Source organism: Monodon monoceros, unplaced genomic scaffold (genome assembly GCF_005190385.1).
Source record: "Monodon monoceros isolate NGI ecotype Baffin Bay Population unplaced genomic scaffold, NGI_Narwhal_1 Super_Scaffold_4, whole genome shotgun sequence".
Classification (NCBI taxonomy): domain Eukaryota; kingdom Metazoa; phylum Chordata; class Mammalia; order Artiodactyla; family Monodontidae; genus Monodon; species Monodon monoceros.
This window is the reverse complement of record NW_021703781.1, coordinates 57195665-57222790: the sequence shown is the minus strand read 5'-3', so window position 1 is coordinate 57222790 and position 27126 is coordinate 57195665. Positions and strand designations below refer to the sequence as shown.

At 50.9% G+C, this 27126-nt stretch overlaps 2 protein-coding genes across 2 annotated transcripts in view; one reads left to right on the top strand and one right to left on the bottom strand.

The window, feature by feature from the left end:
* The window catches only part of NEURL1 (neuralized E3 ubiquitin protein ligase 1), a 79580-nt gene extending 75072 nt beyond the window's left edge, over positions 1-4508 (bottom strand). Inside the window, exon 1 of the mRNA XM_029244627.1 lies at positions 4039-4508. Within this exon, the coding sequence (XP_029100460.1) occupies positions 4039-4123 (85 nt within the window). The 5' untranslated portion in view covers positions 4124-4508. The remainder of the gene's footprint in view (positions 1-4038) is intronic.
* On the top strand, positions 4122-25856 carry CALHM3 (calcium homeostasis modulator 3). The gene is given in 6 exon segments (XM_029244818.1): positions 4122-4842; positions 20147-20456; positions 22406-22446; positions 22449-22660; positions 25342-25612; positions 25615-25856. Coding segments are annotated over 6 exon segments (1797 nt in total).
* Positions 25857-27126: the final 1270 nt, after the last annotated feature.

The following is a 27126-nucleotide window of genomic DNA, read 5'->3' as shown; positions in this document are numbered from 1 at the left end:
AACACGGATGAGCCTTGAAAACATTACGCTAAGTGAAAGAAATCAGACTCAAAAGAACAAATCTAGTACGATTCCATCTATATGAAATGTCCAGTATAGGCAAATGCCTAGAGGCAGAAAGCAGATTGGTGGTTGCCAGGGATTCAGGGGAGGGAGTAATAAGGAGTGACTGCTTCATGGGTACAGGCTTCCCTTTTGGGGTGATAGAAATGTTCCGGAACTAGACAGAGGTGGTGGCTGCACAACACTGTGGCTGTACTAAATGCCAGTTAATTGTACACTTTAAAACGTTAAAATTGTGAATTTTATGTTGTGTGAATTTTACCACAATAAAAAAAACAATGATAGGAGGTGGCCTATCCAACCCCCGTCTATGGGTGACCACTAGGACTGAGTCGTCCTCCCCACAGGCTTTCCTAGTTACCTTTCCCCCAACACTTAGCACCAAGCAGGCAGGCACTCAGAAAGAGATGGGGAAGGAGGAAGATCTTCATTCTCTGTATTTGTCTCCATGACACATGAATCCCCTACCCCAGTCACCCTGTGCCCATCACTGAGAATACATACACACACTCACTCATCCCACCTCCAAGCCTTTGCTGCACGTCCCTTGCCCTACCCTCCTCTCCACGCCCTAGGACTCTCGCTGCACCCCTTGCCATCAATCCAACTTCTACAGTTCCTTCCACGTCCAGCTCAAATCCTTCCCTGACCCCCCCATTTCTGACCTCTGCCCACACATATCTGGGATTTCAACAATCCAACCTAGCATTTGATTCCATTCCTTCCCTCCGTCCTACCTTATCAAGTAGATCTTCAGTCTGTGAATCTACAGAGATGTCATGAGCCCTCACCTCTGACCCAGGCACATGGCAGCTCCTCCTAACTGTCTGTTGGTCCTAATCCCAGAGCTATACCTTGGACCTCTCCCGTGGACACTCCTAGACCAACACTGTTCAGACCCCAGTGGGAATCACCAGCAGTGGAGTGAGGTCAGTGTGTCTTCAGGAAGAAGACCGAAGTCTACCACCTGACAGGTGATGGACGAGCCTCATTTCACGTCAGCCTGACAGCCAGACCGATCTTAGATCTCTAATGAGTCTCAGGGTCCCTGTTATGCCAGGTCCTTTCCAGTTGTTTTAATTAAAATGGTGAGAAATCAATAGATTGCAATTATGGAAGGAGAAAAAAAATCGAGAGTTCCCTGCCTCCCACCAGCAAATTTCTGGATGCACACTGATAAGAACAGGAGCTGAAAGCTGTCCCAGCAGAACTCAGGGTGAACAGTCTTGGAATCACAGCCAGTATCAAGGTCATACCAATAAAATGGGGACAGAATTCTGGATGACCACTGATGTATCAGAGAAGACTCCTAGGTCAATGCTGATACAGTTAGAAAGGAACTTGGAGTGAACATTAAAACAATCACAGAATAAAATTGATGGCTCTGTTAGGATGGGGAAAAGTCAGGCTGAGAAGCAGGATAAGGGGACCCTGGATGAAGGAACCCATGGGCAGCCTTCACGGCATGCTCTGATCCTTCATCTCAGGCTTGGAAGGAGCAGAACCAAAATGCTCACGGCCACCTAGGTTTGTGGTTAGGGACAGAGGAGAGTGGATTCTGGTAAGCTGAGCCTGAAGGGAGATGGGCAGTGGGAGGGAGACTGCTGGCAGGGAGAATTTCTCCACCATTTACTCCCACTGAATAAGAACTGATCTCTGTAAACCAGGGAGGCAGCAAAAAGGGGCCTTCCCAGGCCAGATAGGTGGGGATTCAGGCAGAGGAGGAGACTAGGGTGGGAGCAGGGACATGGGAGGGCCTCAGACCCTCTCCTGTTCACCATCCCTTGCCAAAGACCCCAGCCACAGAGACCTCACATCCCCACAATCCCAATTTAGGTTAAAAGGGGTGCAATTATGGAGGCCTTTGCTGGGCTTCCTAGGGTCATGGATGGAGCACAGCCTTCTTGGGGCAGTTGGTGAGCATTCAAGCACCAAGTCAACTCACTGGTCCCCAGCTAAGCCCTGCCCTTGAAGGACTTAGTCTGGCTTTGCCACCTTCTCTTGACTGACCCACTGAGTAACTGGTCAATTCACTCTCCCTTTCCCTCATTCTTCTCCCTTGTAAGGGAGGACATTGAACTGGATGACAACCACGGGTTCCTCCATCATTAGAAATCTGTTTTCAGTGCTCAGAAACAGTCTTCATACACCTAATACTTACAGCTGATTATAAAAAATAATACTTGTTTATTGTAGAAATTTTAGAAAAGAGCAGAATATAAAAAAGAAAAGAAAAAATCTTATGTGATCTCATTACACAGAGGAAACAATTGCTAACCTTTGAGAAACTTTCTTTCGAAGGCTGTCTGATTTTTTTTTTTTTTTGCATTCATAACATTTTAACAAAATTGGGCTCTTACAGTCTACACAACTTTGTACGCTGCTTTTTACAACTGTCATTATGCTGCTGTGGGCACTTCCCCAAGTGATCAAATATTCTTCAAAAATACTATTTTAAAGATTGCATAATACTCCACCAAGAGGATCCACCATGATTTCAGTACATTTAGGTTGTTTTCCTAGTATAAACAACACTACCATGAACATCCTAGGCCTAGCACATAAGTGTCTGCCTGCATTTCCATTTTCTTAGGATCAATTCTTCAGGTGGAATCACAAGGTCAATGAAGATGATATTTTAAAAGGTCTTGACAGGTACCGCCATATTAATTTCCAGAAAGACACAACAAACCCGTTGATTTTCCTGAGCCAAGTGAGAGCTGAAGTTCTGAAAGGGTTGGAGTTAGAATGCAGGACGGCGGTCCCACCTCTCCTCCTCTCCCCGACTCCTGAAGGTTAACTGTCCAGCAAAAGAGAGGACAGAATTCCGAGTCAGAAGATACAGGTCTGCAGCCTAGTTCTGCCTCTCTGGCTTTGGGAACGTGAAACAAGCATTCGTTCTCCTCAACTGTAACATGGGCATGATTAGCTCTGAGGACTCCCCAGAGCAGTTTCCTTGCCCACTTGGAAAGGTATTTGTGAAAGTTCTTTGTAAACTTCAATGCTTTGTCAAAGGGCATTACTGGTATCCTTCTCATAAGCTGGGGGTCAGTGGGGGTGGGTCTCAAGAAGTGGGTTGTTCTTTGTGAAAGCCCAAGGGCTTCCCTTCCTGACTCTTAGCCATAAGAATGCCCATTCAGTGTTGGCTGGTTTTGAGGGTGAAAGAAAAGGAGCTTCCCGAAGGGAATCTGTGGGCTCTGAGGGCCTGGGAGGACCCAGGTGTGTCTTCCAAAGGTCAGAGACAGCACTGAAGAGTTAAAGCCAAGAACAGGGCTTGGGGCCTCCCTGAGGGTGCTGGGTGGGTCGAGGGACTTGGAGGGCAAAGACCTTCTCGGTAAATGTTACTCTGTCTCAAGGCTCCCAGGCCCTCCTTTCTAGAGTTTCAACTGGACATCTAGCCTTTGGGGAACCAGAAAACAACCTGATTCAGTGGATACAAAAAGTCAGTAGCTGCAGAGGACTCCAGAGGCCACCGGCTCTGGCCCCCGTCTTCCAGGCTGTTGTTAATCTGTCCTGGATTTTTAAGACCCTCCAATTGGAAATGCAACTAGTGCTTCCAGCATCACCTCTCCAGCCATGGGCAGATGAAAAAGGAGACAATGGTGCTTCCCTTGGGAAGCACAGCTGGCCAGCCTGAGCATCCTGCCACACTCCCCTACCCACCTGGCAAATGCCCTTCCTCACCCCTGCACGCTCGCCTAGCATCATGGCCTGAGGGGACTCCAGTGACGTTTCTGGTGCTGGCTGGGAGAACTGCGTAGACCCCACGCAACACCATCCTCCCTGATTTTCACCGTCATCACTAGCAGCCCCCCACCTCCAGCGCACCTCCATGGCCGAGGTGCATCTCCCATCTCCAAATACGCACAACAGGTGGCACCTGCCCGGCCTCGCCAGCCACACCTCTCCACCTCTCCCTGCCCCTCCGCCTGCGCCCCAGTCCTCCAGCTGCGCCCGGCCCCGGCGGAGCCTTACCTTTGATGTTTTGGGGGTGGCCCCGTGGCGCCCGGTTCGGGTTTCCTCGGGGCAGAGAGGGGATACTGGAGAAGTTGTTACCCATGGCATCCGGCCCCAGGGGGTTCGGCGCTCGCGGGGGGCAGGCGAGGCTGAGCAGCAGAAGAGGTACGGTGTGCAAGTGTGTGCGCGCGCCGGCGCGCGCGCCGCCGGGGGAGGGCCCTGGTGGGGCTGCGGCAGGGGGCGGGCAGGCCGCTCCTCTCCTCCCAGTCTCCGGGCTCCTCGGTCCTCGGCGGGGCCTGCCCGCCGCGGGGGCCCTCTACCTGCCTGCCATTTTCCGCGGCGGGCGCGCCCCTGGGCCGGGGCTGGCGGCGCCCGGGGCTCCCCTCTTCCTCCCGCTGGCGCTCCGGTTCTGGCTGGTAGCGGGCGGCGCGGTGGCTCCGGCGCGCTCCCCCGGGGCCATAGAGTCAGGGCTCCCGGAGCGAGCGCTCAGCGGCTCGGCCTGCCCGGAGTCTCGGCGGCTCGGCGCCGGCTGGGTCCCCGCCCGCGGGGACGGCCGAGGCTGCAACGTGAGTGGCGCCCTCCCGCCGGCGGCTCGGCATGGAGCGGGGCTCCGAGGAGCGCGGGGTGTGCTGGGCGCTGCCGCGGTGGTGGGTCTCCCAGGGCCGCCACGCTCCAGCCCCCGCGGGGTCCCTCGCGCAACCGCCGCCCCCGCCCCCAGCAGTCGCCAGGATTCCCTCGCTCCGGTTGTTATGGTGACAGCTGCGCCGGTGAATGAGCGTCTTAGTGACACGCGCGCGCCCGTTCAGCCAGATGTGGCCCCCGGTGCGCCGCGTTCCCGGCTGCCACTAGTCCTCCGCGGCCCGAGGGGGGCGGGGGGGGCGGTCCCTGGGCCCGAGTTGGGGTCAAATATCCGGCAGAGATTGAGGCTCCAGGGGTTGGGTTTATTCCTCTCACCAACAGTGGAACTTGGTCCTGAAAACAAGAGAAACTGTACAGCAAGAACGGTGAGTTCCCTGGGTGCCAGGCCCGGGGCGAGGTAGCCCTAAGTTCCAATTTCTCTAGCACCAGGTTCAGCGCCCGGCACATAGTAAAACTCCAGAAAAAAGAATTTTTATGGAGTGGATGGATGACTGAATAAATGAAGTGAGATGAGGAATCCCAGCGCTTGACCCTTCGCTCTCAGTCAGATCCAAGGGGCGCTGGGACAAAGGCTCAGAACAAGAACACCAGGCTGTTCAGTTACTGGACACATAGCGTTGGGGGGCCTTTAGATGAACACAGACTGGACCCAGGAGGTGGGATGGAGGGCCAAGGTGCAGGAACAAATCTCAGGGACAAACCGTCAGAGAACCACCAAATCTGAACCAAGTGTCTCTGTCAGCTCTCAGAGGTGGGGGCCTCTGTGGCCTGCAGCAGTCAACGAAGGCTTCCTGGAGGAAGGGGTCTTCAGCATATCACCTGTTCACATGACTCATCCATCCTGGAGCTCAGCACTGCTACCAAGGACCTGCAGGAAGGGAAAGGGAGTCATTCTCCTCCTACCTAGACATGGGGGCATCTCCTTCTGCCTGTCTTATCAGGGCTAGAAGGTGAGACAGATTCCCCCCAGGACAGAGAATCTGCCTTCCTGTTCCTCTAGATCACCTCTAGCTCCCTGACTCGCTACAGCAACTCTGATCCAGAATCCAGCAAGGACGTGGGCTGGCATCAGGCATCTCGTCCATCCTCTTCTGGAAGGTTCTTTCCTCAAGTCTTCATATGACAGCTCCTCAATATTCAGGCACAGTTCTTGTGTCACCTCCTGACCTTCCCTGACTGCCCGCCCCAGCTAGAGAACCCTCACCATTCTCAGTCATGTTCCATAGCATTACTCTATGTTATCTTCTGGAATTAGTTTGAAAGTAGCCTTTCCCCCTGGTTTCTGTTGTGCCTCCCCCACTAGAACATAAGCTCTGTGAGGGGAGAGAACAGGACAACTCCATTCACCATGATGTCACCAGTCCCCAGGATTATGCCTAGCACATGACAGACTGTCCAAAAATGCTTGTGGAATGGGTGAATCGCCCTGCCTGCCAGCAGAACTCCACCGAGAGCCCTGGGAGGAAAGCCTCTGAACCACCATTTTCTCCCTGCCCCGCCCTCCACCCTCACCCCATTGCAGGCATCACATCCTTAAATGCCTGGGACTCCAGGCGAGCTAGAAATATCCTTGACAGCTGCTCTCTGGGGTCTGGAGGGAAAGACAGCCCCCACCCCTGCCCCCAGCCTCTTAGATGCCCAAGATCATGTGCCCAGCCAGCTGCAGAATGGACGTGGCAGGTCAGGGGTGCTGTCTTTTTATGGGCGTATCTCCCCGAGGCTCACTCCAGCCGATGACTCATGCATCAGAAATCCATGGGCTCTGAATGGCAGCACACTCACACATTTGCACACACACCTCTACACTCTCTCACACACTTCTACACAAGCGCACACACACTCTCTTGCACTCATATACCCCCTGAAGTCTGCTGAAATGAGGTCACTGTGGGCTACTGCTGGCATCGGAATAAATCTGAAAACTCTGTATAGATGAGACTAATTCCCCCGGAGTGTGGGCCAAGTGCAAGCCCTTGGTAGGATTTGCCGACAGTGGCTTGTGCGGAGGCTCATCGCCTCCTTCCCTTCCTCAGGAGGAGGGGCTGGGGCATAGGCCAGGGATGGGGGTGGGGTGAGGCCCCGAAGGTAGAGGATGGCAGGGAGGTCACAGGCCCCATGTGGTCTAAACTTGGGGCTGTGGGCCAAGCAGGGGAGAGATGGAGGATCTCAAAGGGAAGGGGAAATGAGGGGACCAGACACCGGTGCCTGCCTGAAGAGTCCAGAGGCTCTGCAGCTCAGGACAGGCTGATCCGGGGGAGCCGCACAGGAAGGTGAGAGGCATTAGGGACCAAGGCAAGGAACTGAGGGCAGGACAGAAATGTCCCCTGATCCCAGAGGGTTGAGGAGACAATGAGAGTATCAACAGGGCTGGGATTAGGGTGAGACAAGGGAGACCTCCCTGGTGTGAAATGTAAGGAGGCACTGGCTCTCAGCATCGTGCGACACCAACCCTGCACTTGCTCGAGCTCAAGCGTGATGCCTCTGAAATCTTGTACCCCATGTCACCTCCCTAGACTGGCCCTTGATTTTCCAAGGAGTTCTGTGCTGTGGGAGGGGACACCACTGTCAAGTGGCAACTGGCTGGAAGTCTCTGGCCAGGCAGGGACCTAGAGGAGGTAGGTGTGGCTGCATGGGACCCAGAGCAGCTGAGGGTGACCCCTCTGACAGGTCCTGTGCCTCAGAAACCCTTTCCTGGCAGGGGCGGTGGTTAGACCCAGCTCAGAGGAGCAAAGAACCGCAGCACACCCCTCCTGCTGGACCTTGGATGGAATCCCTGAGGCCTTCAAGCCATCCTTCACCAAAGTGGCTGCCAGGAGGCGGGGAAGCGGCCTGTGCGGCCGAGGGCCCTTCCCAGCCCCAATCAAGAAGGGAGGAGGGAGAAGGAACCAGCCAGGGAAACGGCTGGCTGGATGAAGTCACTGTTTTGGTGGCTTCAATGGAAGCTATTAATACCCATAAGGTGGTGCTCCAGCACCTGTCACCGTGGCAACCCCACCTCCCCAGCAGTGCAGATTCTGAAGGCGCTGCCCAAGGGGGTGGGTGTCAGTGCGTTGTGTTTGGCTGTGTGTACACATGTGTCCGTGAGGGTGCTGTGAGCTCTCACACCAACGTGCAGGAGAGGAAGGACCCCAGGCAGGGACTCAGTGTGGAACCGAGGCTCTTTCAGCAGCAGCTCCCAGTCCCCCCTTCTCTCTCCCTCGTTTCTCTCCCTTCTGGTTGGCTCCCTTCTCTCTCTCCCTCTTCCTTCCCCCCTCCCCCTCTCCCTCCCTCCTTTTGTCCTTCTCCCCTTCTCCCTGCCCTTCCCTGCTTCTCTCCATCCCCATCACTTTCTCTCCTGCTGTCTCTCTGCCCTTGTTGCTCCTTGCTTGGTCTCCTCCTGCTGGCTCACCTCTCCCTTCCCCTTCTTTCTCACTCTCCACAGCTCCCAGATCAGTTCAAGTCTTGAAGCGTCTCCATGTTGATAAAATAATAAAATATTTGACTGAGAACCTCCTTTCTTCCTTCCCCGAGCCCCTGGAGACTGAGCCCAGAACGAGCCACAGGGATGGTCCCCCACCAGGCAGGCAAGAGTGGAGTTCATCTAGGCCAAGCCAGGCTCCCCTAAACTTGAGACCACCTTCGTCAACAGCATGACACTTCCCTCCCTGTTGAGAAACTAGCCTTAAAACAGAAAACAGCCACAGCCATCCCTGGCTGAGATACAAGGCCCCTCTACCATGCTCTGAGGCCCAGCCCATAGTTATCAAGCCATCAGAAAACATGTACAGAAGTCCTGCTTGAACTGCAGGGGGCAGCTGGACATCTTAGATGGGGAGATCCCTGAGTTCATAGTAGATTCTTAACAAATATTTATTCTTAACAAATATTTATTCAACAAATCAATGAATCAATAAGGCAGTGAATTAACCTATCAATACAGCCACCCAGTAAGCCCAAGAGCCTTGTGCAGAGCAATCTTTCTGGCCAGTGTCCTTCTCAACAGTACCTTTGCCACAAAGTTTTCCCTGAGACCAGGCCTTTCCTCTGAAGGATGGGAGTCTTTGCTAACCATCATAGCATGGAATGGCCACCTTACTGCCCTGTTCCCAGGCGCTTTGGGATTCAGCTTCATTCATCGCTCCAGTGACCGTATTGAGCACTGCCTGTATGCCTAGAACCGTGCGAGGTGCGGTTTCATTGCCAACACTATGGGGAGCCTGTCCTGTGCTCTTGTGTACTCCAGTCGAGTTTCCTACCTCCCAGGACTAAGTTTAGGGCTGAACACACTAGTAGTTCTCAGTATTGTCAAGACGTCAGTTCTTCCCAACTCGATCTATAGATTCAATGCATCCCAAGCAAAATCCCAGCAAGGTATTTTGTGGGTATCAACAAACTGATTCTAAAGTGTATAGGGAGAGGTAGAGACCCAGAATAACCAACACAATATTGAAGGAGAAGAACAAAGTTGGAGGACTGACACTACCCAACTTCAAAGTTTACTATAAAGCTACAGTAATTGAGACAGTGTGGTATTGGTGAGAGAATAGACAAATAGATCAATGCAACAGAATAAAGAGCCTGGAAATGAACACAGCCAACTGATCTTTGATGAAGGAGCAAAGGAATATAATGGAGCAAAGGTAGTCTTTTCAACAAATGGTACACGAACAACTGGACATCCACATGCAAAAAAGTGAATCTAGACACAGACCTTACACCCCCACTCACAAAAATTAACCCAAGGTGGATCACAGCCCTAAATGTAAAATGCAAAACTATAAAACTCCTAGAAGATAACATAGGAGAAAATCTAGATGGCCTTAGGTTTGGTGATGACTTTTTAGATACAACACCAAAGGCATGAACTATGAAAGAAATCACTGATAAGCTGAACTTCATTAAAATTAAATTTTCTGCTCTGCAAAAGACACTGTCAAGAGAATAAAAAGACAAACCACAGACTGGGAGAAAATATTTGCGAAAGACATATCTAAAGCAGGCCTATTCTCCAAAATATACAAAGAACGCTTAAAATCCAACAATAAGAAAACTCAATTTTTTAAATGAGCCAAAGACCTTAACAGACACCTCACCAAAGAAAACATACACATGGCAAATAAGCATTTGAAAAGATGTTCCGTATCTTATGTCACCATGAAAATGTAAATCAAAACAATGATGCCAGGACTTCCCTGGTGGAGCGGTGGTTAAAAATCCACCTGCCAATGCAGGGGGCACGGGTTTGAGCCCTGGTCCGGGGAGATCCCACATTCCTTGGAGCAACTAAGCCCGTGCTCCACAACTACTGAAGCCTGCGCGCCTAGAGCCCATGCTCTGCAACAAGAGAAGCCACCGCGATGAGAAGCCCGCGCACCGCAACAAAGAGTAGCCCCCGCTCGCTGCAACTAGAGAAAAGCGCAGGCGCAGCAACGAAGACCCAATGCAGCAAAAAATTAAATAATTAATTAATGAAATTTAAAACAACAACAACAACAATGATGCCACAGCACAACTATTAGAATGGCCAAACTCCAGAACACTGACAACACCAAGTGCTGGTGAGGACGCAGAGCAACGGGAACTCTCGTTCACTGCTGACAGGAATGAAAACAGTACAGCCACTTTGGAAGACATTTTGGTGGTTTATTACAAAACGAAACATTCTCTTACCATATGATCCACCAATTGCACTCCTTGGTACTTACCCAAAGGAGCTGAAAACTTATGTCCACACAAAAACCTGCACGTGGATGTTTATAGCCACTTTATTCATAATTGCCAAAAGGTGGAGGCAGCCAAGATGTCCTTCTGTAGGTGAATAGATAAATAAACTGTGGTACATCCAGACAGTAGAATATTATTCAGCGCTAAAAAGAAATGAGCTATCAAGCCATGAAAAGACATAGAGGAACTTTAAATGCGCACTACTAAGTGGAATAAGTCAATCTGAAAAGACTACATACTGTATGAAAAGCATCACTATGGCAGGAAAAAGATCAGTGGTTGCCAAGGGTTAGGGGGAGGGAAGGATGAATGGGTGGAACACAAAGGATTCTTAGGGCTCTGAAAATACTCTGTGTGATGCCATAATGTGGGTACATGACATTATACATTTGTCTAAACCCATGGAATGTACATCATCAAGAATGAACCTTCATGAAAACTCTGGACTCTGGGGTATAATGATGTGTCAATGTAGGTTCATCAGTTTTAACAAAGGTACCACCCTGGTGGAGGATGTTGATAATGGGGGGGGACTGCACATGTGTTGGGGCAGAGGGTATATGGGAAATCTCTGTACCTTCCACTCAATGTTGCTGTGAATCTAAAACTGCTCTAAAAAATAAAATCCATTTTTTTAAACTGGATCATCTTGCCCCCCTCCTGTAGTGCACACACACTGTAGACATGAGTCTCAAACTCAGCATGCATCAGAATCATCTACAGGGGGAGGGACAGGGGAAGAACGTCTAATAAAATGCGGATTCAAGGGCCTTGCCCCGAGAGATTCTCGTTCAGTAGACTCTCATGCAGGTCATTAACTGATCACACTTTGGGAAACTGTGAACATGGACATGTGTTCTAGGTGAGAGGATAATGTTCAAAGAATGCCTGCAGGCTTTCCTGGGGAAAGTTGGGGCCAGACCAGCGCAGGCTGCCACCCAGGCAGGGCTAGTCACGTTAGAAGGTAGGGCAGGAGGTGGCTGTACAGGGAGGGGTAACACCTGCTCCCTCCTCTGCTCCACAGACAGACTTGCCTCCTGGGAGGCAGCCCCTAGGTCCGGGACTAATTGTAAGATCTTCACAGACCCCCAAACTCTTATCTTTGGTGCCTAACTCTATAAGGTCAAACGTAGTAAAATATACTACACCCCACGTTAAACATAATTTTCCTGTCTTAAACATTTTGAAAGGATTTTTGTAAATTTGGCTTTTGAAATCACTGGACTAAAAGGAACTCACTGAATTTAAAATTGGTTTTATTTCTAAACAATCTTGTATGTGTTGGAGTTCTTGCCAAGTGAGAAAAACCTACGATTGTCTTCAAATGTAATGAAATATTTATGAGCACTCGTTTAACAGTTAATGAAGTTGCCACAACATTGTTTTATAGACATTTAAGTAAACATTTCTTAATTTTGATTTTGAAGTTTTCCTTTCATAATTTTGAGCCAGTAATATTTTTTTTCCAGTCTTAAGCAGATCCTTAGAAAGCACCTACGCCTAAGTCCTGGGCCTATAGTGCCTATGGATAAAATCCAGGCCTGAGACCAAGCATTCTTAAGATTGCATCTAAAAGGACAGATGGAGATTCCTGCAAGAAGCTGAAAGAAAAATGTGCAAAACCAGAAAGAGGGCCACATGTATCCCTGTTTGGAAAACTTGTTTAGTAATTTCAAACAGCATCCCTTGACCCATCTCAGGGCCACTGGCTTAGGTAATACTGACAGGTGATATTTATGGAGCACATAGACATACATACCAGGCCTTGGTCTAAGCAATTCATCTGTATTAATTCATTTAAGCCTGGTAATAACCCTATGAAGTAACTACTATTATTATTATTAGCAGCAGCAGCAGCAACAGCATCTCCATTTTACAGATGAAAATCCTGAGGCTTAGGAAAGTTAAGATACTTGATTAGGAGCTGATAAGTGAAGCACTGAGGTTCAGCCCTAGGACGGTCTGAGTCCAAATCCCTGCGATGTTATGCGTGCCCCAGGATGGGATTCCTTTAGATGCCAGCCTGAGGAAGACACCTGTTGCAGGGGAGGTGTCCTCCCTGAGTTCCTGAGCCAGCCTCCTCCCACCGTAGAGACCCTGAAGACTCCCAGGGGCTTTGGCTCAGCTCTCTGGAAGTTAGCCAGGAAGCACATAGCCACTAATGAACACGAAATAGATTTAAAAATAACAAAACTGAACTCAAAGAAAAGTGTTCAAAGTGAATGTAATACCCCAGCATCCTCTTTCTCTCATAGATGTTTTAAATGACCTTTACTTGGCAGGAAGGCTTTTCTAAGAACGTTACAAAGATCAGACAATCATACAAGAAAAGTATGATAAATAGGACCACATAAAAATTTAAAACTCCTTCATGGTAAAAGTTGAAAGACACATAGGAGCCAGGAGGCACATCTCCAGTAAGTCAACAGCCTTCAGTCAATTCAAATGCCCTTCATCCCTAGACCCAGAATGGGCAACAGACGTTTCTGCACTACTGCTGCCAGGGTAGCCTCCCACTTCTATCCTCCTTTCCCAAGAGACACCCCAGAGGCGCTCGCTTGTTCCGACCTTCACCCTTCACCCAAAGGCGCTTCAGGGGGACCTCTTTCCAATGAGAGCAGCCTGTGGAAAGTTTTCTCTCAGCCAGGTGAGCGGGCTCGTGTGTCCCACTGTCTCTTCCCTCCTGTCCCTCTCAAGTTCTCTCTCTAGCCACCACTAGGTGGCGCTAGACCTCCATTAGACTCACCTTTGTCTCCGGCAAACTTTGGTGGGGGGGTCCTCGAGTCAATCAAAACACCTTTAAAATGTTTACAGGTTGCTCTTTTCCTGTTTCAAAACGGGAAGAGAATTTTTGGGGGGGCAAATATATCTTTATAGCTTCCATTAACCACGTCATTATAAAGAAAATATGTCAATTTAGAATTAGCCCTACTCTGTAGCCACCCAGATGCTACCCTCTGGGCATGTTGGCTTCACTGAAGTCACTTTCTCATCTTTCATCCTGAGACTGGATCTCCAGCAGAAGAGTCCTCCCCATCACAGACACTCTCTCCCAGGACGGAGAGAAATTCCCCAAACTTCAGGCAAGTGGAGGTCCTCTCCAGAGCACCCCAGTTCGCACTGTGATGCCCCACTGCCTGCGTCTGGTACCTGAGGTAGGTACCTGTGCGTGCCCAGCACCAGCACAGCACCTAGCTGTGGGCTCTGCAGATGCCCAGTGAACAGCTGTTGTCATGTGGCCAGAGCTTGAGGGTGTGCAGCCAATGCACCCAATCACCCTCAGAACTGGGACTTGCCACTCCTGGCCCAGGGCTCTCCCAAACACGTCTCAGAAGTCTCATGAGCTTGTGGGCACAGGCAACAGGGAAAAGGGGGGTGCCCAGTGTTACTCTGACTTTCGTATTTATGGAGTAAGAGTAGAATTCAGAAACTCCACTGGGTGGGTGTCCCCTCCCCCAAGAGCACCTCACCTGTTTTTGCCCCCAAGTCTCTGCATTTGGCCCGACATCCATGTCTGATGCCACCGCTGGCAGGACCTCCACACCAGAAAACCCGCCCCCCTCACAGGGTCTGGAAACCACTTCGTTTCACTTCGGTCAGAAAATCCATTTTTATAGATTGTTAGGGATGTTTAAAAGAAGAAGGTGAAAATATTATAAAACCAGGCTTATCTGTTTCTTGTTCTGAGAAAAGGAGTTAGAAATGTATTGTGAACCAACGCAACTGTTCCATATTCTGTAACCTGTAGGGTGAGAACCCAAAATTAAAGTAGAAGAATGTTAAGGTTTGAACTTGGTTTTTTATTTTGTGTGAGTCGTATATTTCAATCCTATTTTTTTAATGTTTATCTATTTACATATTGAAACTTATTTTAAAATCCATAAATCTCCTGCCCAGAATACTTCTGTTGATCTTTTTAAAATAAAGTTCACATGTACATTGTTTGAAAAGTCAAACAGCACAGAAAGGTATAAACTGGAAAGAAAATAAAGGTCTCCCCTGTTCTACCACCCAATAGTATTAACTGTCTACATTTTTTATATATCTTTCCAGCAAAAAGTGTATGCACAATACCAAAACTTTTACATATTTATATTTTTACTCAGAAGGGATTATGCTATGCACAGTGTACTAAACTACATTTTTTTAAAAAAAAACTTAGAATCTATCAGAGTTCTTTTCATACGAACACACACAGATTTGCTTCATTCTTTTAATGACTGCATAGATCCCACTTTATGGCTGTGCCATAATTTATTTAAACAAATTATTAAACATCCCCTATTGATGAAATTCGAGTTGTTTCCAGTTTTATTGCTATTAAAACAAATCTATCATGAACATCCTTCCTTGTTTATCTTGGCTATTTCTGCAAATCTATCCATAGGGCAAATACAGAGCTATGTAATTGTTAGGTCAAAGGGCACGTATATTTAAATTTTTGCTTTAAATATATTGCCAAATTTTTCTAGGAAAATTCGTACAAATTTATACTCCAACCATCAGTGTATGAAAGTGACTATTTCCCTAAGCCCTCATCAACATTGGGTAATATCTATCTTTTAGTTTCTAAAAACTTAGTTTAAAAAGGCACCTGCTTGTTCAGATACATATTTAATTAAGAATGAGGGCTACAGTCCTCACAGGATTTGGGGCCGCGTGCCCTCCCCTTTCTGTGAACAGCCTGTTCACATCCTTTGCCCATTTTCTCACAGGATTGATCATCTTTTTTTTATTGATTTGTATGATTCCTCTGCAAATTAAGGAAATAGGGCTTTGTGTGGCTTGTGTGTGGAAAATGCCTTTTTTCCGTTTTTTGTTATTTTCACTTTGCTGATTGGCATTTTGCCCACAGAAGTTATGAGGCCCACTTCATCCATCTTCTCCTTCACAGCTACTGAATTCTGTGCTCTGATCACAAAGGCCTTCCCTAGTCTCTGACTGTGAAGAAATTCACCTACATTTTCCCAAATGATTAGCCAGTTGTTCTAATGCCATGTGTCAGAGTTCCCCCCTTTATTTTCATTCTCCTTTCAGTCCCTCAGAGGCCATGTGGCTCTACACAGTCACCAGAGTGGAGCCCACAGAAGTGCCATGTTGCTTTCAGCCAGGTCTGCCAGAGAAGACCAGAAAGGCCTGTCCCCTGGATCCCACAGAGGCCTCTGTCATTTGGTAGAAGAGAGGCAGGTCTGTCAGGGACAGAGAGGGCCCCACAGCTCTGAGATGCGAGGCAACAATAGCCTCCCAGTCCTGAGAGAGAAGTGGGACACGCATCCAGTGTCTTCCTTCTGAAGAAACCCCAGGGGAGAGTGTGTTCTCTATACAGAAAGAAGAAACACAGCCACGCCTGTATTTCTGAGGACACACATGCTACACACCACACACACACTCACCACACACACATACTCACCGCACACATACACACACACACACACACACACACACACATCGGACACACTGACTCCTCCAGTAGGGGGCACCCTGTCCTAAGGAGCCCTCTCCATCACAGGAATTCCAGGAACAGTCAAGCCAGTATCTCTCGAATACCCAGATTCCTTTCGAAGGAAATAAAAATATGGAGGACCCCCAAGAATATATCTCCAAGACCCCAAGTTGAGAAAAAAAGAAACCAAAGACTTGCTGTATAAAGATCTTCCAATTGCAAGTTAACACGTGTTTAAAACTGCTAAATAGATTTAAGTCAGCATTAAAATGAAAATCTGATTTTTAAAAATTTTCCCCGAATGAAAAGATCTGGAAGAACACAGCCGCAGAGCCCCGAGGTAGGGTAGGGAGTTGAGAAAATCTGATCTGAGGCATTATTCTGCAGCAGATCTACAAGTTAATATTCCTTCCACACACATGAGTAACATAAACCTTTCTCTCCTATTTTTCTTCGATTTCTGCCTCTCCTTGTATATCAGGCCCGGCCTCTGGGCAACAAAAGACGATCTTCCTTCCTTTTGCCTTGTCCCTTAATTCCTGTGAGTTTTTCCAGTAAAAATACTTATAATTTTTACTGGGAAATTTTAAAAATCATTATTATAAAATAGGCAATTTAGAAAATACAGAATTTTTGTTTAATGTAAAGCCACCTGCTCACCCCGAGAGGTAATAGCCCTTTAAGACGTGGTGGGCTTCCTTCTTGCCTTTTTCTTTGCTTGAATGTTTTCCAGTAAATACCCAGCAAGGGCCAGTGCAGTCAAATGACCCAGGCTGACCTGGCAGGGCCATCTTGCCTCCCAGAGGTTGGAGCTGTGAACAGGCTGGCCTGGGAGGGACCTTGTCCCAGTTTCCTGCAGTGTTCCCTCAGAAACACTGTCCATTCTCTTCCGGAAAAATCCCTAGGTTAGAAGCAGCTGGGGGCCCTTTGGCCACCCTCCCCTCCCTGAGAGTAGAATGGGAGACAGTGGTGCTCAGACCCTCCCAGCCCATTTCTCGCCCCTCCATGCTCGGTGGGGGGCCCAGGGCTGGGGTTCAGGGTTGAGAAGCAGGGTCTTGCGCGGGACAGCTCCGTTTCCTGGCAGCAGCCCAGAGGGTGACTAGGGCTGGAAGGCACAGAGGAGGAGCACATCCTTCCTGGGCCTGTCCCCACCAGGCTGCGTGACCTCTCGGACAAACGGCCTGCCTCTCCAGGACCCGCGCCAGGGCTGTGCTGGTGCTGGTGGTTCTCTGCTAGCTAGGAGCCCAGGACAGGGAGCGGCTTGAAGGGCTTCTCCATTATGCCCCCGCATCTCCTCCCCGCAGAGCCACACTCGCTGCCTCTGACGGCGCTCCCGCCCTCTCCCACTCCCTCCCCACTTTCCCTCACACAGGTCATCCTGTTTCACAGGACCTGGACTAGCACACGGACTGGGTAAGATTTAAATAAGATATAAGACCCGGGTTTCCGTCTGTCGCTACCTCATCGGAAGTGGAGACTGCACAGATACTTAGGACGTTTGCAGGACATATTGGGGATGGTCTGACTTAAAATACAGGCTAAATGATCTACACAAAATTCATTTGCAGATCCCACGGGTCCCTCAAGCTGCTGGGCTGTCATCTCTCAGAGAAACGGAAACACAGTGAGCCCTGTGTCATGAAGGTTAAGAGAAGAGAGAGACTGGCCTCAGATGGGAGTCCCAGAGGCAGCCTGAGCTGCCTCTCCCCCAGCAACCCCAGGGCTCCTGGGCGAGCAGGGCACCCAGTGCTTCGCTCACAGCGTCCCTGGCTGTCTCCCGAGGATTCCCAGGCGGGCCAGCCAGCACGTGCCCGTGTGGGCAGCAACAAGTCTGGAAGGACACACACTGATGCAGTGACAGGGAGACTTGGGGGGTTGCAGTCAATATATATTTTTATATTAGATATTTTATCTAATATATTATATATATATTAATATAATATATAATATTACATATATATAATATATATTTTATATTAGATATTTTATCTAGTATATTTTATATAATATACTTTTATATTAGATATTTTTTAATGTTTCGTAATGGTGTGTTTAATCAGAAAAAAAAGATGCCGACATTTCCATTTTCTAAAAGTTTGAGCGTACGGGAAGAGGGGTGGTCAGTGCAGCTGCTGCAGTCAAGGCAGGCTCCGTGGAGACCGGAGGGCATTGCTGGGCCTCTGAGCCGGAAAGAATTCAGAAGGATGCTTACCTCACATGCTCCAGAGGGATGGGGGTGGGGAGTGGCACTCATGACTGTGAGGACCCGGGGTCTGAGGAATTGCTGATGGCATCCCTGGGAGTCCCACATGCCCACTGGCCCAGGCTGGACGGAGCAGGGCAGGGGCCAGTAGGGTCAAGGCCATCCCAGTCCCTGAGGTTTTCCTTTGTTCAAGGGTAGCGCTGGGCTAGGAGTGAGGGAGCCAGAGGGATGGAGATTGAGGAGGAACCTGAGCCTCACCCACCCCCAGCCCAGGCTCCAGGCCAAGCCCATGGATCTGTGACCCAGGAACGGAGCCTGGGCTCCTGTGGCTGCTTCCACTCCTCTCCCCACGTCAGGCTGCCGGTGTCAGGACCGGGGGCCAGTAAGACAAGGGTGCTACAGGGCGGGCCGCAGGTGAGAGGAGGGAAAGATAGACAGGAAGAGGCCACAGCACAGAGAGAGGGACAGAGACAGAGGGACACACAGAAAGACTCAGAAACACACAATGAAGGACACAGGGGGTCACACACACAGAGAAAGGTAGAGTTAGAGATGGAAAGAGGGACAGGATAAGAGAGAGACAGAGATAAGAGCAGGACCTACATTCCATTCACCTCCTAGGAGCAGACAGGGAGGCAGGTACAGGTCAAGGAGTGGGCAGAGAGGACAGAGCTAGAGATGCAAAAAGGGAGTCTGAGTGTCAACGTCACAGGGAACAAACATCTACCACCCGTGCAGTCTGCCTGGTACCCTGCTGGGGGCTGCAGGGACGGGCAGCTGTGGGTGCAGGGCCCGTCCTAGCTGGGAGATCCAGCTCCACACCTGGGCGAGAGAGGCAGCAGGCTGGGGCGGCCTTTCCAAGGGCCAAGCGGGAGGAGAGGTTCCCACAGAGCTGAGGTCACCAGGGGCATCTCGGTGAAAGAGCTGCATCTGAGTTGCCTCTTGAAGAGCAGGTGGGAGGAAGCGGCACGGGTTCTCCAGCGGGGAGGATGCGTCAGCAGAGGCATGGAGATGGGAGGACATGTCTGGGTATGGCTAGGAGGGCCTTGAACGCCAGGCTAAGGAAGCTGAGGGGGCCCTGGTCACACCTGAGCGCAAGAGTGATGTAGTGGGAGCTGCGCTTTAGGGAGACCTGGGCCAGTCGGTGGCCAGAGCTGAAGGGCAGCAGAATAAAGTGGAGGAAAGGGGTGCAGGCACCCATGAGCACCCCCTGTGCCCTCTCCCGACACCCCCTGTCTGACACTACATTCAAGCAACCCCAAACTGCCTGCCCACACCTGGCTGCTTCTCACCTCCATGCCCTTGTCCAGACGGTACTCTCTGTCTGGAAGCCCTTCCGTTCCACGACCCTGGCAAACACTGAAACATGGTTTAAACTCTCCTCAAGAGACTTCCGGGAAGGCTTCGGGCAGGGTAAGGCGCCCCTGGTGGTTCCTCCCAGCATGAAAGCCAACGTGAAATCTCCCTGGGCTCAGCTGAGTCAAGTCATGGGTTTTTTGTTTTTTGGTTTTTTTTTTTGCGGTACGCGGGCCTCTCACTGTTGTGGCCTCTCCCGTTGCGGAGCACAGGCTCCGGACGTGCAGGCTCAGTGGCCATGGCTCACGGGCCCACTTCCTGGACCGGGACACGAACCCGTGTCCCCTGCATTGGCAGGCAGACTCTCAACCACTCAACCACTGCACCACCAGGGAAGCCCCAAGTCATGTTTTTAACCAAGACAAGAAAATGTAATTGGCTCCATCAGCGCCGTGGTCTTACCACACCCAGAATTTGCCTGTCCCCCCACGGGAAGCCCCAGCAGCTGTCAGGCATCGGTATCACAATCCTGAAGAGGGAAGGGATGGAGGAACAGGGCGGGGACCATCTGCCTAGAGGTGCTTTGGGCTGGCTGGTCACAGAGCAGTGACTCATCCCCCCAGAGAGGAGGGGAGTAGCAGTGGGGGGCAGTCGGGCTGGCCAGGGGGCCTTGGTGGAGAGAGGCTGCTCTGCCCTACACTCCTTGGCTAGACCCCGCCTCCTCCTTGTCCCCTCAGGCCCTTGGAAGACGAGGAAGAACCTCCCGCAGCCCCGGGCTCGCCCCCAGCGGGGCTGGCATTGACCAGGAAGGCAGCTGAAACCTCCCTGCCCGCCACCCGCAGCTGCCCTCTACCCAGGCCCGGCCACGGATAAATTCCGCGCGCTCCTCCAGCACTTCCAGTCCAGCTCCGAGTCGGTGATGAACGGCATCTGCCTGCTGCTGGCCGCGGTCACAGTCAAGCTGTGCTCCTCCTTCGACTTCAACTGCCCCTGCCTGGCGCGCTACAATGCCCTCTATGGCCTGGGCCAGCTGCTCACGCCCCCAGCCGCCCTTTTCCTCTGCAGCCTCCTGGCCAACTGGCAGCCCGTGGTGATGGTGGAGGAGAGGCGCCGGCCTGCGGGGCACCGAAGGAAGGACCCAGGCATCGGCAGGTGCGGTCCCTCGCCACCCAGGTCCCCATGGGCATTGTCAGGGGCTCTCCCAACCACACAGGCACTGCCAGGTGCCAAAATCCCAGTGACCCCCGTGGGTATTGTCAGAACTCCCCCACCCACCCCCATAGGCATCCTCATTTCCCCTAGGAAATGATACCAAGACATATCAGTTCACAGAGACCGATCTGCCAGTTTCTACTCTGGAAACAGATATTTCTGATCCTGTCATCTGTCACCTTTCCATGCCCAGTGCTGGAGACGCATGAATGATACAGGATTCCCAAGAATTATCCAGGTCACATCTGTCATGCTGGCCATGGATTATAACTCCCCACATGCATGAAGGACCATCCCATGACATGCACAGCCGTGTTGCCGTACGAGAGGCATCATTGGCTTGAAGGCTGCATCCCCTCTCCTGCAAGCTCCCCGAGGGCAAGGACCTCACCTGCTGTATCACAGTGTCCTCAGAGCCTCGCACCTGGTCGGTGCCCTGATCAGCTGATTGAGTTTAGCGATTCATAATGCTCCCTGGCCCACAGGGAGCCAAGCTCTGTGCCCAATGCTGTGTGTGCACCGCCTATGAATTCTCACCTCGGCCCTGGGTTGGCTCCCGTCTTGGACCCATTTTTAAGGATGGGGGACTTGAGGCACAGAGAGGGTGATTCACTAGGCTGAGCTCCCACAGCAAAGAAGAGGCTCAGATTCAAACACAGCCCAAGCCAGAACTGCTGCCCTGTTTTAGACAAAATAAGTGCTCTAGATCCATGGGCAGTGGCAGGAGGGGCTTGGTGGGTTTTAGCTCACTCACGATCTCCTCCTCTCCCCTATTCTTTGATGTGGACAACTGAGGTGTTCTCAAGGGTATGTAATGTAACTTCATAACAAGTCCTGGGTTCCACCTTCTAACCACATTGCCCCCATAGAAAATGCTGGATCCGCCCCTGCCTACAACATATTTATAATTCGTTGGCCATGCACACACACACACCCAGCCAGCACACACCATCTTATGTTTTGTGTACAACCCAAGTTAAAAACCTCTGCATTCTGTGCACAAGCGGCCTGTTTCATGTTCCCCAGCGGTTCCAAGCTCCCTGTGATTCAGCCACGCAGGGAGGGTCACATTCACTAAGTGTGCCCTTTACCTTTTCCTCTGGGGTCTAGTGGGTATAGCTCCACTGGGCTCCTGTCCTGTGACCAACACCCAATCCAGGCCACTAGACGGGCAGAGCGGGTCAAAAGCGGCACCTGGGGACAGTCAGAGGGTGGCTCCCGGACACTGCGGAGAGGTGTTTAAGGTGCTGTCTCTGGGAGGGTTATTCCACGGGACCCTCTTAGTTTAGGGTCCTCCCAAAAGCAGCCTCTGGGAAGAATGTGATAATATGTAGGCAACTTGGGCTCAGTCCTTCTGGGGACCCTCTAAGAAAGTGGATAGAACACACCTCAGAATCGTCCCACCGAGGATCCTGGAAGCTGGGGTTCTTATCCACCAGGCCCTGCCCTCTTGGATTGAAGGTTGATTTGGGAACATGACCCTCCAGCGCTTCCAGCCTGCACCTCTGGGAGCAGAAACTCTTCCAAAGTCCCAGGCAGAGCCATGCAAGTGGTTGAGGTCAGAAGCTCTCAGGCCCTCCATATGAATAGGAACTACCCACCAAAGCTCTAGATGCTTCTGGCCGGGACAGGGCACCAACAGAGTCTGCTACAAAGCTAGAGCAGGAAGAATACCAGCTCCCCCGTGTTCCAGTCCTGAGACTTCCGGGACCCTCAGCCCTGCTTCTTCCCTATCCTCTGCTGCTCGGACCCGTAGCCCTTCCTTTGGTGTAATCACACCTGGGATATCCCTCCTCCTGGGAAGTCCATCCCTGCATCTCCCCTGTAGGCTTCCTGCTGCAGCTGAATTCCGGCTGCCCTTTGCGCCCCCTTCCTTCCTCTGCTCCCAGGTATATGTTCTCCTCTGTGCTGTAGAGAGCACTGGCCGCCCCCTTGTCTGGATCCTGCTGGCTCTCCTCGATGGGAGCTGCTTCGTGTGCGTCTTCAGCAGCTCCGTGGACCCCGACAAGTTTCTAGACTTTGCCAGCATGACCCCCAGCCAGGTGCAGCTCTTTCTGGCCAAGGTGCCCTGCAAGGAAGATGAGCTGGTCAGGGACAGCCCCGCTCGGAAGGCAGTGTCTCGCTACCTGCAGTGCCTGTCACAGGTAATTCGGGTGGTCCTCTCCCAGCCCTAGGAAATGTCCTGCATCGGTTCCGAGGGGCCTGGAGGTACAAATGGTTTCCTGAGGCCCCTCCCAATGCTGCAGGCACAACCATGGAGCATGTGGTCCCTGGGGGGATCAGGAGTGTTACTCACACACAGGACAGTGTTGGGCCTTAGGAAGTAGGGACTCCGCCATCAATGCTGACTCACCCCAGGGTGGATGCCAGGTGCTCGTACCCTCCGGGAGTCCACTAGACTCATCCCCAAGTTGGATGGCAGGAAAACACTGGAGATAGACTGCTCTACCCTGCCACCACCCCATACACACACTGTGCTCACCCCTCAGAAATATGATACTAATTACCATTTATTAAGCACATATGTGTCAGGCACTGTGTTAAACATTTCATATGCGTTACTTCATTCAATTCTCAAGACAGTCCTATGAGGTGGATGCAATCATGACCATCCCATTTTGCAGATGAGGAAACTGAGGCTCTGAGAGTTTAGTTCACAAGGCCAAAGTCACAGTTTGTAAGAGGCCGGGCAGGGATCTGAAGTGCCATTCCTCCAAACCCTCTCATCCACCTCCCTACAATGCAGGCTCCCCAGATGTCCGGCTCCCCACAGGGCACAGAATCCATTATCCTGGGGACAAACCCCAGCCCCATCCCCAGCCCAGGCTCCAGATTCCACCTCCACCACTCCGAGAGCCCAGCCTGGGCTGTGTCCCCCCCAAAAGTGTTTACATGAACCCACCACATGCAGAACATCACTGGAGCTACAACCCAGCACTTTGGGGTGCCAGGACAGGCTTGTGGCAGATGCAGGCCCGTGGAGTGGCAGAGAGAGGACCAGTGCTCAGGATACACTTGGTTCTGCTTCAGACTGTGACCTTGGCCATGTCCCTCCCGCTCTGGGCCTCAGTTTCTCCTGCCAAGTAAATGGAGGTCTGGTCTCCTCACCTTGATGTCTCCTATGGATGTAAACACTGTAGGCTCTCACTAGTTCCCTGGAAAGAGTGTAGAATTCTCAGTCAGACCAGGGTTCAAGTCCTGACTCAGCTGTAAATGATCAGTCACACTAAATGCCCCTCCAGGTAAAATACTCACACAAGTATTTTAAATTTGGAGTGGGGGGAGGGAGGACCTTGTAAGAGGCCAAATGAGAGAGTTTTGTCGATCACATCTGCAAATGATAAGGATTCAAACATGTCTTTGTGGTTTAGAGGAGTGATATCTCTGCTCCAGGTCCACACGGTTGCTCGGGTCTTCAGCAATGTCTCAATACCTTTGGCTGGGCAGAGGGGAGGGAGAGGGGCTGGCCAGGTGGGGTCTCCAGCCTCAGAGAACTGCTTCCAGCTTCTCCTCACGCTTGGCCTGGAACAGTATTCCCTGTTCACATCCTGTAAACTATTGCCATCCTTCAGGTCTCAGCCTCAACCGCACTGTCATCTGAGCCCTCAAGTTCAGGTTGGGTATCGCCCCTCTGATTTCCCACAACCCCCGATACATCCCTCAACATGGTGCTTAGCCATTCATCACCTATTTCATTGTATCTTCCACTAAAGTGTGAGCTCTGTGAGAGCAAAGACTGAGTCCTCAGTGTCTTCCCCAAAATATAGGATGGATGGATGCATAGATGGGATGGATACACATATATAAGCACGGATGAAGAACCGAATAAAAAGATGAAAGATGATGGGTGGAGGGACGGATGAATGGATGGGAGTGCAAAGGAGGCAAAACTTGACCTCCACCCACCTTAGGTTTTCAGCTGAGACTAACAAAAAGACAGATTAACAGGAGGAAAACAAACAGTTTATTATTGTGTGCAGTGATCATCATGCAGGAGAAACCTAAAACAAAGAGTAACTCAAAAAAAAGAAAAAAAGAAGAAGAAAGGGTCACTCAAAGCGGTGGCTTAGAAGTATGCTTATATAGCATCTTCAGCCATGAGCAATACCATTGCAGAGAAATGTCAGCACGAGGGAAAGCAGCTTTATGCTTCCAAGGGTGGAAACTGTGGGAAGGTAAATAAATACATGGGAGGAAACTAATGGAGTAAGGTTTGTTTGCGGATTCCTCTGCTGCTGTCTCTGGGCTGATGAGAGTCTGTCTCCAGCAAAAGGGGAATTTACATCCTGCCTTCAGGCAGAAGGGGAGGTTGCTCCTTCTTAATTGTCTTCAGCTCAAAATAATTTTTATGTCAAAGAGGCATATTTTGGGGTGACATATTCTTGTTCCCTTCAGGAGGAAAGTTGGAGGGATGAATGGCAGGTGGATGGATGGTTGGATAGATAAAAGGAAGGAAGGATGAGAGTATGGGAACATGAATGGATGGGAGACTAGATGGCTGGTTAGGAAGGAGGATGATGGACAGATGGAAGCATGGTTGAGAGGATAGCTGGATAGAAAGACAATAGATATACAGTCAGATAAGAGGATGGATGCCTAGATGGGTGGAGAGATCGTTGGATAGAAAATGGATGCAAGGATGAAAGAATAAATGGGAGGAAGGACAGATGGAGGTGGTTGGTAGGATGGATGACTTAGTGGGAAGATGGATAGATTTGAAAAAGGATGCAAGGGATAAACAAAGGGAGAGACTTTGGAACATCCTTGCCACATTGTACAATATCTGTGTCCCGCCACACTCAACCTCGCGCTCCCCACCCTCCAGGCCATCGGCTGGGGTATCACCCTGCTGCTGATCGTCGTGGCCTTCCTGGCCCACTGTTTGAGGCCCTGCTTCGACCAGACAGTCCTCATGCAGCGCAGATACTGGAGCAACTACGTGGACCTGGAGCAGAAGCTCTTCAACGAGACATGCTGTGAGCACGCGCGGGACTTCGCACACCGCTGTGGGCTGCACTTCTTCGCCAGCATGCAGAGCGAGATGCGGGCGTGGGGGCTGCCCCGGGACTCCGCGGGCAGGGGTCCGGAGACCCCTGAGATGCTGAGCCCCGCGAGGGCCTGGACGGTGGAAGCGGGAAAGCCCACCAGCGCGCAGTCTCCAGTCAGGAGCAGGTGGACCACCTCCTGAGCACCTGGTACTCCAGCAAACCACCACTTGACCTCACAGCATCTCCTGGACTCCGGCGGGGTGGCCCCAGGCACCAGGCCGCCCCAGCACACCGACGTGTAAGGACCCTGGCCGTGTCCCCACGTAAAGTGCCCGCTCTGACAAGGGTCTGAGGGCTTTCCAGGCTATGGGGAGCCCAAGGCAGGGCAACCTAACCCCTCTTGGCCTCCTTCCCCAAAATAGCCCAATCTCTGGCCGAGTTTCTGGGAGTGGCCCCCTGTGTGCTCTAAAGCTGCGCTTCACGAGCTTCAGTGTGCTCACTGTTCACCTGGGCTCTTGTTAAATGCAGCTTCTGATTCAGTCTATCCAGGACTGGGGCTAAGACTGCATTTCTAACAAGCTCCCAGGTGATACTGATGCTTCTGGTCAGCGAACCAAATGTTGAGTAGCAAGAGTCTAAATAGATCTGCCATGGGTTCTGGGTCCTAGATATCCAGATTCTACATTTAAAATAATAATAACGACAATAGCACATGCTTGTATGGTGCTTAGTATGTGCCAGTCATTATTCTATTCTATATATAATTCATTTAATCTTTACGATAATCTAATGAAGTAGGATGATTATTAGTCCCATTTTTTTGAGGAGAAAACTGAGGCATAAAAGGTTAAGCTGCCTGAGGTAACCCATGTAAGAACTGGAACTTTATCCCAGGACGTCGGCTCTAGAGTCTGCTCTGAGCTACTACGTTAGTCTCCCCTCTAGACTGTTGGTGTGTGTATTTGTTTTCAGTGCTCTGGTTGGGTTTCCTGCAGCCTCCAGCAAGATTCTCTGAGCGAGCTCAGCAAGCCCACTTGCTGAGTTCCTCTTAAAAGTACTAATTAGTGCCTCTTGCTGACTACTGCTGACGAATAGTTTTATATATTCCTGGCAAGGGGATTTTTCTGTTTTTGAATGTCAAGGGGGCTGACCCTTCCAGCTCCCATCTTCCCAAGTCCCAGCAATTCTACTCCTAGCCCACTAAGGCTGAGCAGCCCTTTAAGATGCTGTTGCGTTTTCAGCCCAGCCTTCTGCTCACCTCCAGCTAGCACATGCTTCCTCCCTCACCCCTCTACTCCCCACCCTCCCCACCACCTGCAGCCTGACCCCTGAGCTTAGCCTCTCTTTCTAAGGCTGCCTCATTCACCAGGCATTCGAGGGGTGTCTACCCACTGCCCTCAGCAAGAAGCTGGCATCCTGGTAAGGATTTCCCCAGGGATACAGTGTATGGACCAGATCTGCAAATCAGGGTACAAATTAGGTATCTAGGCAGCCCTAGACATCTCCACACTGAACAGGAACCCCAGGTGGCTCTGCAGATGCCAGTGTTTAAGAATCTCTGGGCCGGGCTTCCCTGGTGGCGCAGTGGTTGAGAGTCCGCCTGCCGATGCAAGGGACACGGG